At 41.5% G+C, this 20,200-nt stretch overlaps 1 protein-coding gene across 6 annotated transcripts in view; it reads left to right on the top strand.

The window, feature by feature from the left end:
- LOC137412007 (formin-binding protein 1-like) overlaps positions 1-20,200 on the top strand; it is a 167,878-nt gene that overhangs the window by 129,217 nt on the left and 18,461 nt on the right. For 4 of the 6 annotated variants that reach the window (XM_078783425.1, XM_078783424.1, XM_078783423.1 and 1 more), the window contains 3 exons: positions 8,767-8,876; positions 18,192-18,324; positions 20,028-20,146. In XM_078783425.1, the coding sequence (XP_078639551.1) occupies positions 8,767-8,876; positions 18,192-18,324; positions 20,028-20,146 (362 nt within the window). Of the gene's footprint in view, positions 1-7,082; positions 7,107-8,766; positions 8,877-18,191; positions 18,325-20,027; positions 20,147-20,200 lie in introns of all 6 variants that reach the window. The other 2 variants (XM_078783422.1, XM_078783421.1) reach the window with 1 other exon arrangement.

Genomic DNA, 20,200 nt, shown 5'->3' with positions numbered 1-20,200 from the left:
AAAAACGATTTATAGCAGGACATCTCAAAAAGTTGTGGATGGATAATTTTGATTAAATGTGATTCTGTATTGTGATTTTTCTGGTCTACTCTGGGATACAAAACGTAAGCTGTTCACCTGGCTGTGGCTCTCTACTGAGTGCCATTCTAGTTTTAGCTTTATTACCTGCACCTCCAAAGGTGGACGGAGGTTATGTTTTCACCCCTGTCTGTTTTTGTTTGTCCCTCTGTGAGCAGAATATCTCAAAAAGTTGTTGACGGATTTGGAAGAAATTTGGTGGACAGGTTGGGTGTGTGACAAGGATGAATTTATTTTATTTTGGTCAAGATCCGAATCTAGATTCGGATCAGTATACTATAATTTTTCTAGCGATTCTTCAATATTGAGATATAGGGACAAAAACGATACACAGTATTGCACAATATCTCAAAAAGTTATTTACGGATTCTGACGAAACTTGGTGGACAGTTTGGGTGTGTTAGGGTTGAGAAATGGTGCCAAGAAAGCATGATATTTAAAAAAGTTGTGGACAGATTATGACAACGCTATGTGGATGAGTTGGTTAGGTGACAAGAACAATCCGTCATGTCTGTGGTTGTTGCTTGTGGCTGTGGTTGTTGGTGTTGCTCCTTAATGGTTCCTGTTGTAATGCAATAATATATGTTACTGCTGGAACTGCTGCATTACCTCCCATTCAAACCCGGAAAGGCAGGCTTTTAAAACGGGCATCTTTTTGATTAAACGGACACAAATTTTTGTTCCAAATAATAGTCAGGTTCACTGTTTCTTCGTTCAAAATTTTGGTAGATTAGCAAAACTATACATTTTTGGAATATTCAGAGCATGAGGAATCCAAAATTAATGTTGGCATTTGCATAGACACCTTTGCGAAAATGACACTCAGGACAGTGATGAAGATCTGTAAAAGCATATTCCTGAACGGTGTAGACCTAGTCGATCCTGTGTATTGGAATTATAGTTCAACCTGATACTAACAAGGCTGCTTTCTTGCTTTATAAACCCATACCTATAACTTCAAAGGACTTGCAATATCATGTATTATGCAATACAGTTATATCACAAATATAAAGACAATGGTTTTCAATTACCTTTGTTTGTTGCTTTTTTATAATCCTGAGCGCTATTTTGAGGCCTTTATTGGATTCCTTGACCCAGAAAACATAGGATTAGCATATTTAAGTCTCTAGGTTGACTAGAAGCCGAGATCGCGCAAAATATGTATTTTATGGCGGCCATTTTCAAAATCCAAAATGGCGGCCATGAAGGTGTCTGTACAAATGCCAACATTGATTTTCGGATTCTCCATGCTCTGATGATTCCAAAAATGTACAGGTTTGCTAATCCCAAAATTTTGAACGAAATCATATTTGTTAACATGTTGAACCTGACTATAAAATCTATTATTCATTTTCCAACCAAAGAATTCAATTATTAGCTTTCCAACAGTACCATTTTTATTATTCTACAACAGCAGAAACTGCTACATTAAAGCTCAAGTTCTAGCTTCTTCGTGTGAAGGATGGACGGACACATACACACATAGTAATAGTAATACCGCTCCCTCCGGCAGGGGTCAGTCTTTAAACCACTTGCACTATTCTCCTTGTACAGTCACTGTTCAGAAATATTGCAAGTCACTCTCCCCATTCTCATCGGTGGTGATGGGGGGGAATTATTTTGTACCCATGACCTGACACTGGGTAACTGAGCATGTATGCAAGATTTGGTGGAGACTGGCCCAGCCGTTTTCGATTCGATAATTATCAGACATACAGAGAATTGCCTCATTTTACAGGATTCCTTTCTGTGCTAGTGTCCTGTGAGCAATGCTTGAAGGAGAGTCATCAGCTGTTTTACATTGTACCATGATAACACTTGTTGCACCCATCTCCCCAATTATAACCTTTCCCCATACAAGCCGATTTTTATAGTCCCAGCTGTTGCTTTAGAATGCAGATTTACCGCTTTGATGTGGATGACACTTTGACACCACATGAACTGGACAAATGTAGCTCATGTGTTTGTGCAGCATAACTTGGTGCTGTCCTTAACTTTGGTCATAAGTATGTATGGTTTCCTGTTGCGTTTTGTTTGTTTGTTTTGTTTGCCAATACTGCACGAATAAATGAAGCTAGTCAGCAAAGTGTGTAACCAGTTTTCTCATAAAATAATAGACCCACAAAGAAGCAAGAGATAGTCAATGACGTTGGTGGTTAAAATGAATTTGAAGGTTGACCTGCATTTGTGTATAATCACGCACTGGTATAATTTATTAAAGATTTTACAAAATGAGCATTGCTGCAAAATATATTAATAATAATGATTAAATTTTAATTTTTTTTTTTTTTTTTGTATACAAGATCTCGAGGCTCGTGAAAGAGCTAACATTAATCACACAAAAAAAATCAAACAGACACATCAAACATATAATAAGGGGAGCGGTAGACAAGATGGAGAGAGAGGGGGAAGGACACAAACAACATTTGAAAGCAGGGACATCGGGAGATCTGTGGGAGGGCGAGAGCTTGGGGGGTAGGTGGGAGAAGTATAAAACACATGGACACTGCAAGGACTTCCACGAAAGAAGTTGGTATTTCAAAAAAGTGGATCTGGGGTGAATTAGCGGGGGTAGAAAAGATCAAGGTTTTGGATGGGGGAAGATAAGAGATTATGGTGAACAGCTGTTTTAAAGACCTGGAGGGAGGAGTGGAATTGAAGAGAGTGACGGACTTTGTTCCAGAGGCGGGAGAAAAGAGGAATTAAGGAGTGAAGGTGAGCAGAGAGCCTAGATTTTGGCAGTTTAACCATAAGAGGGTTGCTGGCAGATCTTGTGCAACCTGTAGGAATATTTGGGGGACAGAGCACAGACAGAGTTGGGGGGGGGGGGGGGCAAGGCCGGAGATGAGTCGGTAGTCAGTATTTATCAAATCAACTATACTTTTTAAGTGACAAATGTTACCTTTTAAAATAAAACTTGATACGTTTAATGACATGTTAATTACCCTCGCCTGAGGAGAGGGTATTGCATTTGAGTCCGTTTGTTTGTTTGTTTGTCTTTGTTTGTCTGTCTGTCTGTTTGTTTGTCCGCACAGAATAAATATGATTTTCTCTGCAACCATTGGTGCGCTTGACAGGAAATTTTCACCATTGGTGCAACTCCACCTGTAGAATTTTTAAATGATAATTATGACATCATATGTCACGTGGTTCGGCCGCCATCTTGGAAAAGCCGAAAAATTTTGCACCTCTATATATCCGAAAGTGCTTAATAGAAAAAATTGAGACATGGCTCATTGTAAAGAACTCTCCATGTGGAATAAAATATGTTAATGATGATGTCATATGTACCTCCATTATGACGTCATAATTCGACAAGTACAAAACTTCATTCGATCAAGATGAAATTTCTTGAGCGTCATGTAGGCATAAATTGGTGGAGAAAAAAAAATTATGATGTCATCGGTCACGTGGTTCGGCCGCCATATTTGTTTTAACACAATAGCCTTAAAAAAAACCCACTGAAAACATCCTGGCGAGGGTCTGCAATCTCTGATTGCTCTTTCTTGTTTGCATTGTGATGAGATGGAAAGTGAGTTGGAAGTATCGCTGATAAAACTCGTACTGGTCGTCCTCGCTCCTCCACAGATGGAAATAATTCTTAAAATGTTCTTGCTGTGGTTGCAAGAAGCCCAAAATAATCATTGAGAAAATTATGTCTAGAAGTGGTAGTTAGCTGTCCTTCCGTTTCAGGGATTTTAAAGGCAAAGAAATACCACCCATGTAGAGTTACCTTTCTTCAAGCTCTTCATGCAGAAGATGCCGAATGACATATGGAATTTTGTGAGTGAGTAGTGCATAGACTTGATGTAGAACCAACATTATTACCTGATATCATCTTCAGTGATTAAGCCTCGTTCTATTTGACTGGGAGTATCAGCCCTCATGATTGCCGATATTTGAGCGATGAGAATCCTAATTGGACTGATGAAGCTCATGTTCAATATGATCCCAGAATTATGGTGTGGTGTGCTATTCATGGTGATGGTCTGTTCGGCCCCTATTTTTACGAAGATAATGTTTCTGGTACGAGCTACCTCACAATGTTACAAGAGTTTTTGGTTCCTTATTTAGACGTTATGCTTTTACTACTGTTGAGAAAAGTTTTGTTTCAACAGGATGGGGCACTGCCACGTTAGGCCACGACTGTCCGAAACTGGCTGGATGAAACAATACCATTGAGGTGGATAGGACGTCGTGACCTGGTGGAATGCCTCCCACATTGCCCAGAATTAATGCCCCTAGACCTTTTACTGTGGGCATACCTGAAATCCTTGGTTTGTCATGTTGAAAAGCTGAAAGAAACTTTCTGAAGGATTGTGCGGACGAAACGTTCAAAGAGACATACGTGCAATAATGATTGTGTACGCAAGTTGATGGGACTGAATTTGTGCATTTAATAAATTAAAAGTAGTGTATTTTCTCTTATGGGTCCAGACTTCTGACACCCTGTATATCATATCAACACTCCAGCAGTCTCATCTACTGCAGGTGAAACTTAGTATTCAACCAACCCCATCAACAAACAACAACAACATGCATTTTAAAGGCCATTTTCCCTACTAGAGCGGGGGTTAGCCTTGCGGTCCCCATGACAATCTTCTCCATTTTGCCCTATTTTCTGCATCTCTCCTTGTTAACCCCCTTGCCCGCATTTCTTCTTCCACCATCTTTAGCCAAGTCTTTCTCGGTCTTCCCCGTCCTCTACTTCCTTCTACATTCATTTCCATCACTCTTCTCAACCAGTCACTTTCATCCTTCCTCAACACATGACCAAACCATCTCAACCTGTTCCTCTTCACAGCATCAATCACAGGCAATATTCCCATCATCTTTCGCAATTCATCATTTGTCTTCCTCTCTCTCAATGATACTCCGCACAAGCGCACATCCATCGAACCATTCGCATTTCCACTCTTTCCAGCCTTCGTTGCTGCTCTACGTTCATTACCCATGTCTCGCTCCCATAAATCATAACACTTCTCACACATGCAGCATACACCTTTCCCTTCAGCTTCAACGACACTCCCCTCATCATCAGCACGCCACTCAGTTCCCGAAACTTCTTCCATGCACTTCTTCTTCCTTCTTCCTCAACCCCATCCAAGCCGAGAATTTGGCCAGCAAATTTGGCAGCACACAATCACCTACATTTTTCAAAATATACCATGGGATCTTCAGCTTCCACTACCGAATTGGAATGGGAACACTCATCTGTGTCTCTGTTAATTAAAAAGGGTGACATGCTCTGAGATGCAGCCCCCCCTCCCCACCTTCCCTCACCCTGCAATTATTTATTCGTTCTCTCTCATTGGATCCTTTTTTTCTATTCCTGTTTCCTGTCTATTGTTATTTTGCTGTTTATTGTGCAGATCATTGCCCGTGTGTTTGTTGTACCAGGACTCGATTGTAATCGTATAAACACTCTAATTGTCAAAGGGCAAAAATGCTTTCAAATTGGTATTTTTGGCTTTTTCATCCCAACTTCTCTCACTTGTGTTTACTTGTACCATTTCAGGAATAAAAGCTTTTAACTTTCACAAAAAAATTAAAATTGGCTCATTGCAATACCCTTAAATGTACCGTATTACCATTATGACCTGGCTTGGATTTTTCCATTATTAAGCAGTAGATATTAAATTGGTGGACTTATAATCACTAAAATGACTGTCTGAAATGCTTCCTAAGATATAATCCTGCACATGAGACATAGATGTTTGATGTTGTTTTTTATTTTGAAAACTAAAACTCATCTCATCTGCACCATATTTGCTGTTTATTATATTTTGTCTTCGTTAACCTTTTCTTGTTTTTGTGGCCTTTTTGTAATCAAGGTTTTGCAATCACTTCTGTATGTCTATCTGTCTGTCCAATCCTGTCCGTAACTTTTTTTCACTATTTGAGTTTTTTCATCTATGGAAACATGGTTGCTTGTGGAAAAGCTGATTACATGGAGGATCCTCCCTGTAAACTGTTGATTTCTCGGCAGGAAAAACGATCAGAAGTGTTCAGGGCTTCTTCAGTAACAGCCAGAGTTGTAATGATAATACTAATGGTACATACAAATTATGATAAATAATGGTACATAATGATAGCGCGTCAAGTATGAGATGGCTGTTTTTTTTAAATTGCTTCCATGTTTATTTATTTACTTACCATTGAGCTTCTGTGTGTCTGTCTGGCCATAACTTTTTACCATCTGAGCTTTTGTCATCAAATCTTCAACAAACCTTTATTATGAGAATGTGGAAAACACAAATAAATAAAATGTGCAAATATATATATAAATATATATATATATATATATATATATATATATATATATATATATATATATATATATATATATGCTTAGTGCCAGATATATATATATATATATATATATATACATATATATATATCTATTGTTTACTTCATATTTAGCTCGAGTACAAAGCAGATGCCAACATGTTTTGCGTTTTGGTATGCTTTGTAGTTTAACTTGTTTTATTCTTACAAGGCCTTGGTGTACAGTCAAGCCAGGATATATTGACAGCCAGGATAAATGAAAAATGTAATTTGCGTAGGACTTTTTTTTTTTTAATACTGGTGTTAAAGTTCATGGGAGAGCTTGACAACAAAGAAAGATTGACAGCAATGTTGAAGAGTACAGTTGGACAAGTTACAAACAGACGACATTGAGGAAAAACAGATCTATAGGTAGAGAGGAAGGCAGAGTTTGTGGGGGTAAATGAGATTATCAGACGCAAGAGAAAGTATGGGATGGTGTTTATTAAATGTGCTCCTGAAAGATTAGAAGGAAGTGATTACAAAAACTGACTTTTACCATATGATCTACTACTTGATGGGTAAAGAGGATTATGCATTTGTAAGAATATCGTTTTATTTTCCTCTTTTTGGTGGTACTGTATTTGCTTAAAGAGGCACATAGATGTAATTTTAACTTGTTTTCTTTTGTCATTTATTATTATTATTATTATTCTGTCTGATGGATTCTTTTATAGACTATGAAGCTCTCTTTGAGGCTGGTAAGGCTTGGTTACCATGATGTGCCGCATCATGTTGCATTTTGTTTGAGCTCCTCTCGCGCAACTTGCACTGCACGACTACATAGCGTTGTGGAAAGCCAGTGTGCTGAGATTTGTGGTTCATGATAACAGGGATACTTTATTGGTGATGGGTGAGTTGCATTTAACTTGGCTGCAAATCTCTGTAATCTTCTCCAAAATATAGCTGATTATAGTCTGCTTATTTTAAGCTTTGCGTTTTCCAACAACTCTTAATCATTGTTGCTAAAATTACACTCGGCCGCTGGTTTTGCTCAATAGTCTAACCTGACAAACATCACCTTGCTGTGTATCATTAACTTTAACATACTAAAGTATTCCTCCTTGCTGTTAGACTCTGCATCTATTAACCTCTTCACGGTTGTCTTTTGGGTGTGTAAATATAATTGCTGCACAATGTAACTGGACTCTGCATGGCACTTGCACATACACGGATTGGGAAATTGTTTTTTCAACATCTGCATCAGCCTTGTGGCAAATATCTTTGACAAAAATGCCATTATTACCTCCACCACCGAAGGTCGATGGAGGTTGTTTTCACCCCTGTCTGTTTGTTTGTTTGTTTGTTTGTTTGTGAACAAGATATCGCAAAAAGTTGTGGACGGATTTGGACGAAATTTGGCGGAGAGGTAATGTATGTGGCAAGGACGAAATGATTAGATTTTGGTGAAGATCCGGATTCGGATCCGGCTAGTAGAATTTTTAAAGTGATTCTTCAACATTGGGAGATCGGGCCAAAAACGATACATAGCAAGATATCTCAAAAAGTTGTGGACGGATTTGGACGAAACTTGGTGGAGAGGTTGCGTACTGTATGTGACAAGGAAAATTTGATTCAATTTTGGTGAAGATTCTAATCCGGATCTGGATCAGAGAATTTTAAAGTGATTCTTCTTTGGGAGATAGGGCTAAAACCGACATATAGCACGATATCTCAAAAAGTTGTGGACGGATTTGGACGAACCTTGGTGGACAGATTGGGTGTATGACAAAACTGAATCGATTCAATTTTGGTGAAGATCTGAATATGGATTCGGATACGAGAAATATTTAATTTTTAAAGTGATTCTTCACCATTGAGAACTCTGGCGAAAAGCGATATATAACATGATATTTAAAAAAAGTTGTGGATGAGTTATGGCTCAACTTGGTGGATGAGTTGGTTCGGTGACTAGAACAAGCGGATTCGATTTTGATTCAGATACGAATCCAGATCCGGCCTTTCAGTGGGATACAAAACATAAACTGTTCAGCCTGGCGGAGGTATGCGCTCTACCGAGTGCCGGTCTAGTTTATTGAATGTGGTGTGATGGCTTTATCTTTTTGATGAGCAAGTCCACAAGATGATAGAATAGCCAGCCTGAGCTCCACATCTAGTTGAAGGAAACACTGCGATATAATTTTGTTCACTGTTACACCAAGTTAGTTAGACCAGAAATTGGGTAGTCTTTTGCAAAGAAAGATAGGCTTATGCCTGTGAATCCTTCAATTTGCTGCTTCAAAACCTTTTGTTGTTTTGTTTGTTTGTTTTGGAAATATATGCAGTAGTCTGTTAAAAGAGGCAACAAATCCTATGATTTATTGATGCACATGCTTTGTTTTGTGGGCCTTGTTTTGGCAGGGTATCATCGCTGAAGATTTCAGTCACCTTCCTCCTGAGCAGCGCAGGAAGAAACTACACCAGAAAATTGATGAACTGAACTTGGATGTTAAGAAAGAATCTGACCAGAGGTAGGAATTTCGTTTCCTTCTGCCTTTCCTTGTCCTTGTCGACCTTGCAAGTTGCTGAGCTGCCAATGTAAAATGCTTAGTGCCACAAATTCCTCTCTTATGTCAGCGGCCAAAGCCCTAAAAGTGATATGACCCAAACTTGGGTCTCTCCACGGCAGAACAAAGAATAACCCTTTTTCTTTCATTTTTTACAAGTTGTGATATTGGAAACAGGAAAATTGTGGCGTATTATTTTGGCGGCAGATATACCTTATTCAGGAAATACCACCTCTGCCATGCCATAATTGTAAAAAACAAAAATCAAATATATAGCTGTTTATGAGCCACATTATGGCCTTTTTATTAATGCATTACTATCTAGACAGTTTGAGAAAAAAATCTTGCAACATTGAATATAACCTATAGCTAATTATGAGCAGCACATTCAGTGGCATAACGGTTAAGAGTGTCTACTCTGAGTCTGTGAGGTCACAGTTCAAACCCTGGCTGAGTCATACTAATGATTTATAAAATGGTATGTGCTCCTTCCTTGTTTGATACTCTGCATTTAAAGGATAGAGCATGGAAAACTCCAAACGTTGGCATCCATGGGGAGAGGAAATTCCTCCTCGATTCACACCCCTACCCGCCCCCCTGAATGCAGAGAGAAAAGCTATGTCATAAAGATGACATCACTGGTACCGAGAGTGCTCCAGGAATGATGTCACCTCCCCCAATCTCAGTGGCTGTGTGTGTGAAAGTCTACTCTGGTGTTCTCATGTATCTCTCTGCATGTGTACGTGATTTATCTCAGATCTTCCATGAGCCTTGGAGCCTATAAAAAAGGAAAATAGGAAATTTCACTTAATTTTCTATTTTTTTTAATTTTATAAAATGATGTGTAGGGTGAAATCCAACGACTCATTTGGGCTTTCTTTTATATCAAAAATTTGACCAGTCATTTAGAAAGACAGAACTTTTAAATTGAGCCTAACAAGTATAATTGTCCCACTAGTTAATAAATGTTTGTCTTACCACCTCCCCTTGCCCCTCTTCCGCCCCCCATTTTTTGTGAAATGTCCGTTTTTGTGAAAAGTAATGTTCACACAATGAACCCCATCAAATAACACATTTATTCAGGTGGAATTCATACAATATACGTATACATTTATAGTATTTGGTAAGGGCAGAAGAAATCTGTTTCCTAACCTGTGTCTATAAAGACAAATACAGGAAAAAAAAATACACAAGAATTCCTAATGGAATGATAACACTCCTTTGAAATGTAGTGTCCGAGTGGTATAAAGAACATACATGCCGCATATTAACTTGTAGAGCCAGTGATTTTCCGTGAACATGGAAAATAGACTGAATTCACGGAATTGGCGAGTTCAAACGGAAAAGTAATATGTGACATGGAAAAACACCGGAATGTAGTAATACAGAAAAAGGTCTAGATTAAGTTGGATTACAAATAAATTATTCACTATGTTGTCTTATTTTGTGTGTGATTCTCAAGAGACACCCTTTCCCACAGGGAAATTACTGTGGGAGTGAAAAACTAGAATTTGACACGAATTCATCAATGGATATGCCTCCGCCCATGTTGGTTGTCAACCACTGCTACGTTTGATCTCAATTAAAGGTCACATGAAAAATTAATGGTCCCGAGGGTGGGAGGGAGAGAGAAAGGGAGAGAGAAGGGATGGGAGGAGGAGAGAGAGAAGGGATGGGAGGAGGAGAGAGAGAGAAGGGATGGGAGGAGGAGAGAGTGAGGGAGAAGGGATGGGAGAAGGAGAGAGAGAAGGGATGGGAGGAGGAGAGAGAGAAGGGATGGGAGGAAGAGAGAGTGAGAGAGAAGGGATGGGAGGAAGAGAGAGTGAGAGAGAAGGGATGGGAGGAGGAGAGAGAGAAGCGATGGGAGGAGGAGAGAGTGAGAGAGAAGGGATGGGAGGAGGAGAGAGAGAAGGGATGGGAGGAGGAGAGAGTGAGAGAGAAGGGATGGGAGGAGGAGAGAGTGAGAGAGAAGGGATGGGAGGAGGAGAGAGAGAAGGGATGGGAGGAGGAGAGAGTGAGAGAGAAGGGATGGGAGGAGGAGAGAGTGAGAGAGAAGGGATGGGAGGAGGAGAGAGTGAGAGAGAAGGGATGGGAGGAGGAGAGAGAGAAGTGATGGGAGGAGGAGAGAAGGGATGGGAGGAGGAGAGAACAAAAAAAAGAGAGAGATAAAGATAGATAGAAAAGACAGAAAATACAGATAAGTAGAAAAGAGACAACATTATATGATTCTAACTTAAGTTGTGATCTGCAAAATGACTTTTAAGTTGTACTTAACCTTTGACCTGGTCAATCTAAAATTGAATCAGGTCATCTTTGTATTACAGTCCATAAGTGTGTTAAGTATGGTTTAAGTTTCTTGAATGGTTCATAAGGTATTATTGTAACCCAGATCTTCAATTATAGGGTACTTAACGTCAGGCCCTTTTTTTTTTCTTTTTTTTTCTTCTTTTTTTTGTATACTGAATCGAGGCTGGTGAAAGAGCTAACATTTACTTCACAAACAAATCGACCAGACAAACAAAATACACAAAAAGAGGGAGCGGAAGACAAGATGGGGAGAAAAGGGGAAGCACACAAACACAACATCCGAGAGCAGGGAGATGTGTGGAAGGGAGAGGGCCCGGGGGGAGGAGGCATGGGAAGGGGGGTGGGGGGGAGGGAGAAGTATAAAGCACACGGACACCAAGGACTTCCAGGACAGAAGTTGGTATTTCAAAAAGGGGAATTGGGGTGAAATTAGCGGGGGTAGAAAAGATCAAGGTTTTGGATGGGGGAAGATAAGAGATGGTGGTGAACAGCTGTTTTAAAGACTTGGAGGGTGGAGTGGGATTGAAGAGAGTGAGGGAGTTTGTTCCAGAGGCGGGAGAAAAGAGGAATGAAAGAGTGAAGGTGAGCAGAGAGCCGAGATTTTGGCAGTTTAACCAAAAGAGGGTTGCAGGCAGATCTTGTGCGACCTGTAGGAATATTTGCGGGACAGAGCCCAGAGAGAGCTGGGGGGGCAAGGCCAGAGAGGAGTCGGTAGAAGACGGAAAGACCACCAACCTGCCTGCGGTGAGTGAGTGAGAGGCCCTTGGAGTTAGCTTCATCGCGGGAGATTCCAATGATTCTGAATGCTTTGGTTTCAACAGCGCGAAGGCGAGCTAGGTGTGAGGCAGGAGCACCAGCCCAGAGGGGAGAGCAGTATTCCATTGAGCTGCGGATGAAAGCCTTGTATGTGGTGAGGAGCTCAGGTGTGCCAAGGAAGGACTTCGCACGACGGAGGATGCCCAGTCGGCGACTGGCTTTGGAGGCCAGATTTGAAATGTGGTTTTTCCAGGAAAGATCATGGCAGATAGTGAGACCCAAAAGCTTGAGTGACAGAACTTCTTGGAGAGGATTATTCAGAAAGTGGATGGGAGGGTTGGCCAGTCGGTCTTTTCGGAGAGACATCGTAAGAGTGTGAGATTTGTCAGGATTGAAAGACATGTTCCACTTGTTTGCCCAGTCTGTGATTTTGTCAAGGTCTGCAGAGAGTGAGGAGGCTGCAGACTGCGATCTGAGGGATGAAGAATGGAGCGACAGAGAGTAGAGTCGTCAGCGAAGAGATAGAGAGGATTTTCAAGAGAGTCAGAGAGATCATTGATGAAGACCAGAAAAAGCACAGGGCCCAGAACACTGCCTTGGGGAACTCCAGCCTGAACAGGAAGAGGAGATGAGAGAAACCCATTCAGGGCCACACGTTGACTACGACTAGAGAGGAAGTCCGCCAGCCATGCGTGGAGATTTCCATGGATACCAAAAGAGGAGAGTTTGGTGAGCAGAGCGGGGTGCCAGACTGTATCGAAGGCATGTGATATGTCAAGGGAGACTGCTCTAATTTCCTGTTTGGCATTGAGGACCTCCATCCATTGTTGAGAAAGCAGAAGCAGCATGTCCAGAGTGGAGTGTCCAGGTCTGAAACCAAATTGATGATCAGAGATCAAGCCATTGGAGAAGAGGAAAGATTTCATATCTGAAGCAATGATGGATTCCATGACTTTGCTGATAATTGAGAGAAGGCTGATTGGTCTGTAGTTGCTGGGATCTGTTTTTGCACCTGTTTTGTGCAAAGCGGTGATCTTGGCAGATTTCCAAGCAGATGGAAGATGACCTTGAGCAAAAGAGAGGGTGAAGAGAACAGAGAGAGGGAGTGAAAGAGCGGAAGAACATGATTTTAGGACCCGTGGGCTGATGCCGTCAGGTCCAGTTGCAGAATCAGAGTCGAGGGTTGACAGACACTTTTCCACCTTGTCAGGAGGAAAGGACACAGAGTCCAGGAGCAGCTGGGTACGACTGGGTACGGTGGGTACAGAGAGGGATGGGTTTGGGACACAAGATTTAGAGGCAAACACAGAGTTGAGGCATTCGGCTTTTTCACGTGCGGAGTCAGCCGTGTGGCCATTTAAGGTGAGGGAGGGGATGGAGGGGGAACAAACACCAGAAACAGATTTTACCAGACGCCACCAGGATTTGGAAGAGGGAGACAGATAAGAGAGTTCGGTCCTGAGGACGGAGAGATATTGTTTCCTGGCTCTCCTGAGGGTGGACACACACTTGTTTCGGGCTTTGTGAAAGGAAATGAGATTTCCTTCCGTTGGATTTGCTTTCCAGGAGACGAAAGCAAGTTGTTTCTGGGCAATAGCCTCACCACAAGATTCCGTGTACCATGGACGGGAGGAAGGGTATGACAACTGAAGACGAGAAGGGATAAAACTGTGCATGAGAGAGAGCAATTTACTTTGGAAGAATTCCCAGGATGAGTTGATGTCAGAGGCAGTAGAGATGGGAGACCAGTCCAGATGATTGATGGCTGCTTGAAGACCGTGCCAGTTGGCCTGAGTGAAATGCCAGACTCGTCGACGCTGAGGAGGCTCTCTGAAAATGGTCAGAGAGATGTCCACTTTAACAAGCACATGATCAGAAGAGCCGATTGGAGCAGAAGAAGAGCAGCAGACATTTTCAGGGAAGTTAGTCATAACCAAGTCCAGAAGAAAAGATTCTCCGTTGACTGAGATCCGTGTGGGGAAATTGACAGATTGTGTCAGTCACAGTGAGTCACAGAAGTCCTTTGCTGAAGAGCCATGGCTGGTGAGAGAGGTACCCACCCCCAGCCAACTGGCATGGTGACAGTTGAAATCACCACATATGAGGAAGAAGAGAGAGTTGGGATGGGTAGATAGAAGTTGGTCCATATTATCAGACAGCGAGATGTAGATGGAGTCATCACTGTTTGGTGGACGGTACAACACGCATATGAACAAAAGGTGGGAGCGAAGGGGAAGCCGTAGCCAAAGGTATTCCTGGGGGTGAGGTGGAGAGAGGGCAGTGCAGGGCGAGTGAGGAAGAGAGTTTTTTATAAAGATAGCAACCCCACCTCCAGAACGAGGCTCAGGTCTATCATACCGGAGGAGGGAGTAACCTGGGAGAGATACCAAGGAATCAGAGACATTATGAAGGAGGAAGGTTTCTGTTAAGCAGATCACGTCTGGTTTGTCAGAAGCAACCTGTATGGAGAGATCAGTTAAGTTTGAGCGAAGGCCCCGGATGTTTGAGGTCCATACTGTTAAGGAAGAGGAAGGGGGAGCATCGGATACAGAACAGGGGGGGGGGAGCGGTAGGGCAGGATGTGGAAGAGGAGGAAGAGGTAGGGAGAGCTGTTGCAGGTGTGTCAGAGATTACAGAATAGCTTGGAGAAAGGGAAGAATGGGGCGGACAAAAGGTTTGATGGTGTTTGGGTGAGGCGCAGTGAGGTGTTATTTGAGGAGGGGGAAGAGTGAGGCAAAAGGTTGAGGAAGATGAAGGTGAAAGTTGGAAGGGGGAAGAAGCGGGGAGGACGCTTTGAGGAGGAGGGGTGAGAGGGGAGTCTAGGAGGGGAGGAGTGAGGGAGAGTCTCAGAGGGGAGGGGTGTGGGGGGAGTTTAGGAGGGAAGGGGCAGGGGGGGAGATTTGAAAGGGATGGGTGTTTGGGAAGATTTGGGGGGGAGGGGCAAGGGGGAAGATTTGACAGAGATGGGTGATGGGGAAGATTTGGAGGGGAGGGGTGAGATTGGATTTTGAAAAGTGTACGATTTATGGGAAACGAACATTTATTGCAAAATGAGTTTCTTGAGACATTCGAGTCAAAAATACGTTTGAGGACGCTGAAGGATGGGTGGAGTTCTGGAGAGTTTAGGGAATGAATGAAAGATGCACTGTAAGAGATGGAATTTTTTTTTTGAATGAATGGAATTGGTGAGCAAGTCGAAAGCATCCTTTTATAGAAGAAGTAGAAAAAGTGTTATAGAATATGACATAATAATAAAGTTCTTCAGGGGACAGATGAAACATGTATTAACAACTTGATCACGTGATCTCGAACAACGTCGTCGAAGAACGAAAGAACAAATAACGAAGAACGAAAGAGCAAAAGAACGAAGAACGAAAGAACAAATAAGAACGTACAAGCGGATAAGAACAGGGAAGGGAAAAATTTTTTTTTTTTTTTTTGAGATTTTAAAACAAGGGAGTATGGGTGAAAAGACCGTGAAAAACAGAGACCGACAGTAGTTGCAGCGCGATCGAAGAACCGCTGAGACAAAAAACAAAAGCCTCAAGCCAAGGTCTGAGGACACGGTAGCCTACTACTACTAGCACTACACTAGGCCTCAGAATACACGATACGAAAAAAACCGACGATTCTGTACACAGGTATGAAAAACCAACACCGAGAAACCTATTAAAGTCACCCCAATAGGTACATACACCGAAAGAAAGATAAAGATACGCCAAAAACACAAATGTGAAAGATCACTTAGCTTTGAAAGCGTGAGCGCATGGAACAGCTTCGAAAAGACGTGACCTCGCTGTGATCTCGCGAGAGCACTTTGATCTTTTGAATCTAAAATTTAACCCATTCTTCTTTGTATCACAGTCTTCTTAAAATTCCATAGTTATGCTACTTTTGGTTAAATCCCTTTAGCGGTTCACAAGATACCATGGCAACTAAAACCTATTATTTTCAGGTAAAGGTCGCATGACTTTTGATCCTTTGAACCCAAAATCGAATCCATTCATCTTTGCATCATAATACATACACCTTTGTACCACGTTTGGTCAAAATCCCTTTCGTGGTTCACATGTTACTGTGGTAGTGAAAATCTGCTCGTGCTTCACAAGTTATCGCAGTACCAAAAATTGATCACGGATGCATGGACGGACGGACGCATGCACAGACAGAAGCAAGCATGCACAGAGGGACACAAGCACGCACCGACAGGCACACAGATGCAGATGGACACCCCAAAAACGTAATGAAAGGCACTCGGTAGAGCGCATACCTCCGCCAGGCTGAGCAGTTTATTTTTTGTATCCCACTGCTAGGCTGGATCTGGATTCGGACCTGAACCAAAATCTAATCGGCTTGTTCTTTTCACCTAACCAACTCATCTACCAAGTTTCGTCCAAATCCGTCCACAACTATTTTAAATATCATGGTATGTATCGTTTTGCGCCCGATCTCTCAATGTTGAAGAATCACTTCGAAATTAAATAATTCTCTCATCAGAATCCATATTCAGATCTTCACCAAAATCGAATCTGTTTGGTCTTGTCATACACCCAACCTGGCCACCAGGTTTCGTCCAAATCCGTCCATACCTTTTTGAGATAACCTGCTATATATCGGTTTAGCCCCATCACTCGATGGTGAAGAATCACTTAAAAAATTATCTGATTTGGATCCGGATTCGAATCTTCACAAAAATTGAATCAATTCCTCCTTGTCACATGCGCATCCTCTCCACCAAGTTTTGTCCGAATCCGTCCACAACCTTCTGAGATATCGTGCTATATGTCGTTTTTGGCCCGATCTCCCAATGGTGAAGAATCACTTAAAAATTCCAGTAGCCGGATCCGATTCCGGATCTTCACCAAAATCTAATCATTTCGTCCTTGTCACATACGCTACATCTCTGCCTGATTTCGTCCAAATCCGTCCACAACGTTTTGAGGTATCTTTTTCACAGACAGACAGGGGTGAAAACATAACCTCCATCCACCTTCAGTGGCGGAGGTAACAATCTCTGGAGAATCCTGTCAAAGTGAATTTCAAAAAAAATTGATTTGACACACACACCTGAAAATCATAGGGGGAAGGAGGAGAACACAATCGTGCTGATCTCCTAATTTTGAATACATGTTGTGTGTACCCAGGGTCTGGTCATTAGCCCAACCCCCTCTCCCCTGTGATATGTAGTGGGGAGGAGGAGGGGGAAACGACTTACAATATTTCTACTGTACATGTGCAGTTCAGTGCATGCAGTTTACTGACCCCTGCTGCAGATGGTGGATTATTACCCATGACACAAATATTTATTTGCCCCACCTTCCCCACTATCCCTCAACCGCACTTCCCTCCCCCACCCCCAGGCTGCTTCCTAAGGGAGCGGGTGTTTCTAGTTTAACCAAGTAAGACCATCAACATCAGGTGCCAAATGGAAAATTTGATAATGATATTTTACTGGCAGATTTTCTTTCTCCAGCTTGCCTTTGTTTTTTGGGGTTTTTTCTTTTTTTGGGTCCTCTCGGTGTGCATTTAGAATAGGTACACCGTATCCCTGCACATCGTAAGAGGTGACTAAGGGTTGGCGTCAGGAAGGGCATCCGGCCATAAAAACATTGCCTCAAACAGGGAACCATGATTGTCATGGGGCCCGCAAGGCTAACCCCCGCTCCAGCGGGGAAAATGGCCTTAAAACGATCATTCATTCATTCATTCATTCATGCATTTTCTTTGCAATTTTAACTTCTGACTAGTGAAATTATTCTAGATAGAATTCCTTACAGGTTTTTATTTTTATACAAAGTTGAGGCTTGTGGAAGAACTAGACCACAGAATCGACCAGAACATAGCAAAACAAGAACAAAGTTGAAAGGGAGGAACACACCAACAGCAAGGTAGAGGGACACCACTTGGAGGAAGAGTGGGACGAATGAGACCAAAGGGAGGGTGGTGATGACAGAGGGTGAACTAGCTGGATACAAACTCAAACACAAGAAGTCTAATATATGTCCTATAGATTAAGAGGGGTTGTTCTAGGTGATATTTCACTGTTGAAAGTGAGCCCCAGTTAACATGATTGGGATGAAACCCTTTGCAATCTGCATCACCAGTGACTTAAACATAACCAATAAAAGGAAACTTTACTCAAAGGATTCGATTTTAGAAACACGGAAATCATGGGCAGCGAAATGCAATTTGCTATCGACGTTTTGTATTTTACAGAGAAGCTCTGCTGAAGATGAAAGATGTATATTTGAGAAACCCACAGATGGGTGACCCTGGCAGTCTGGAGCCAAAACTGCAAGAGACAGCTCAAAAGATGGAGAAATTGCAGCAGGAAGTGCAAAAGTTTGAGGTGATTTTTTTTCCGTTCATTTAACACTGCAACACAGCACTGACAGATATTGTTGCATTCTTCTTCTTTGGCAACAAATTAGAACTTTTTTTCCGAAACAAATACATTTCTGCCCTCTTGTATACTATGCTTGTAGCTCGATGAACTAATCTTCCCATCCATTTCGAACAAGGTATCGATTATTTTAGTTATATACATATCCAAGGCGATTCTAATTCGTGGATCTATAATTTTTTATGAGCGAATTTAGTCAGGTTCACTATGTTTTTTCGTTCAAAATTTTGGTAGATTAGCAAAGCTATACATTTTTGGAATATTCCGAGCATGAGGAATCCAAAAATTAATGTTTACAAATGTTTACAAATTAATGCGTTTACAAATTAATGTTTACAAATTAATGCGTAGACACCTTTGCGAAAATGACACTCAGGACAGTGATGAAGATCTGTAAAAGCATATTCCTGAACGGTATAGACCTCGTAGATCCTGTGTATAGGACTTATAGTTCAATCTGATACTATCTATAACTTCCTATAACAACCTATAACTTCAAAGGACTTGCAATATCATGTATTATGTAATACAGCTACATCACAAATATAAAGACAATGGTTTTCAATTACCTTTGTTTGTTGCTTTTCTATAATCCTGAGCACTATTTTGAGGCCTTAATTGGATTCCTTGACCCAGAAAACATAGGATTAGCATATTTAATTAAGTCTCTAGGTTGACTAGAAGCCGAGATCGCGCAAAATATGTATTTTATGGCGGCCATTTTGAAAATCCAAAATGGCGGCCATGCAGGTGTCTGTGCAAATGCCAACATTGATTTTCAGATTCTCCATGCTCTGAATATTCCAAAAATGTGCAGGTTTGCTAATCTACCAAAATTTTGAACGAAATTATATTTGTTAACATAGTGAACCTGACTAATTTGCACTCAGGTGAATAATTTGGTAATCGATTGTGGTGTGTGTGTGTGTGTGTGTGTGTGTGTGTGTGTGTGTGTGTGTGTGTGTGTGTGTGTGTGTGTGTGTGTGTGTGTGTGTGTGTGTGTGTGTGTGTGTGTGTGTGTGTGTCAGCACACAGAACAACTTCATATTATAATGCCCCTAGGCAGCCTCCTTTAATATTGCACTTAAACACAATTCGACAAAGTTGTCTAATGTAACCGAAATCACTTTTAATTTAACCAAAAGTTTACTTTGTTACTTGAAATGTGGATTATGTTAAAGTTATCCACACCCGTTCCTGAGTGTGCGTTTGCCCACACCACCTGTGGTTTGCTGTACGCTACAAGGCCAATGAGCTTGACCTATGCCCCCCAACCAGCCTTAGATAAGGTGTGACAAAGTAGTCAAAGATAACCAAAACATTTTCTGTCTAATAATAATTATCCCAGGGTGTAGGTGAATGTGATTTTATTATCTTACTGAGGAAATCGAATTTGAAACTCAAATTACATCAATATTGAACACTGCAGAACACAAATCGGCTTATTTGTCACTTCCAAGAACCTCCAGTTTAGCAGTACTTGGGAATGTTAAATAGGGTGGTGTATAAGACCGCTTCAATTACGCTAAACTTCTGGAATATTTTTTAATGATCTTAATATCACTATTTTATTAAAATTGAATTACATACCTTTGTTCGATTTCTCACTTGCTGCCATTTAAATTAATCGTCTGCATGCATCTCCGCAGGGCTGGCTGTGTGATGCTGAGGGTCGTCTTCCTGTAAAGGCAGATTCTGGAAAGCGCCGAAGTAGCTCATTTGATCGAAACAGCACTGTGGTCAATAACGGCTCAGGAGAACGAGAGAGGTACCATTTTGCGCTACTTGAGTTATTGCTTTGTCCTCCTGTTCTTGTTTAGCA

This window comes from Myxine glutinosa, chromosome 8 (assembly GCF_964187855.1).
Source record: "Myxine glutinosa chromosome 8, kmMyxGlut1.1, whole genome shotgun sequence".
Taxonomy (NCBI): Eukaryota; Metazoa; Chordata; class Myxini; order Myxiniformes; family Myxinidae; genus Myxine; species Myxine glutinosa.
Note: the sequence above shows the minus strand (reverse complement) of the source record. Positions and strands in the feature narration are given on the sequence as shown.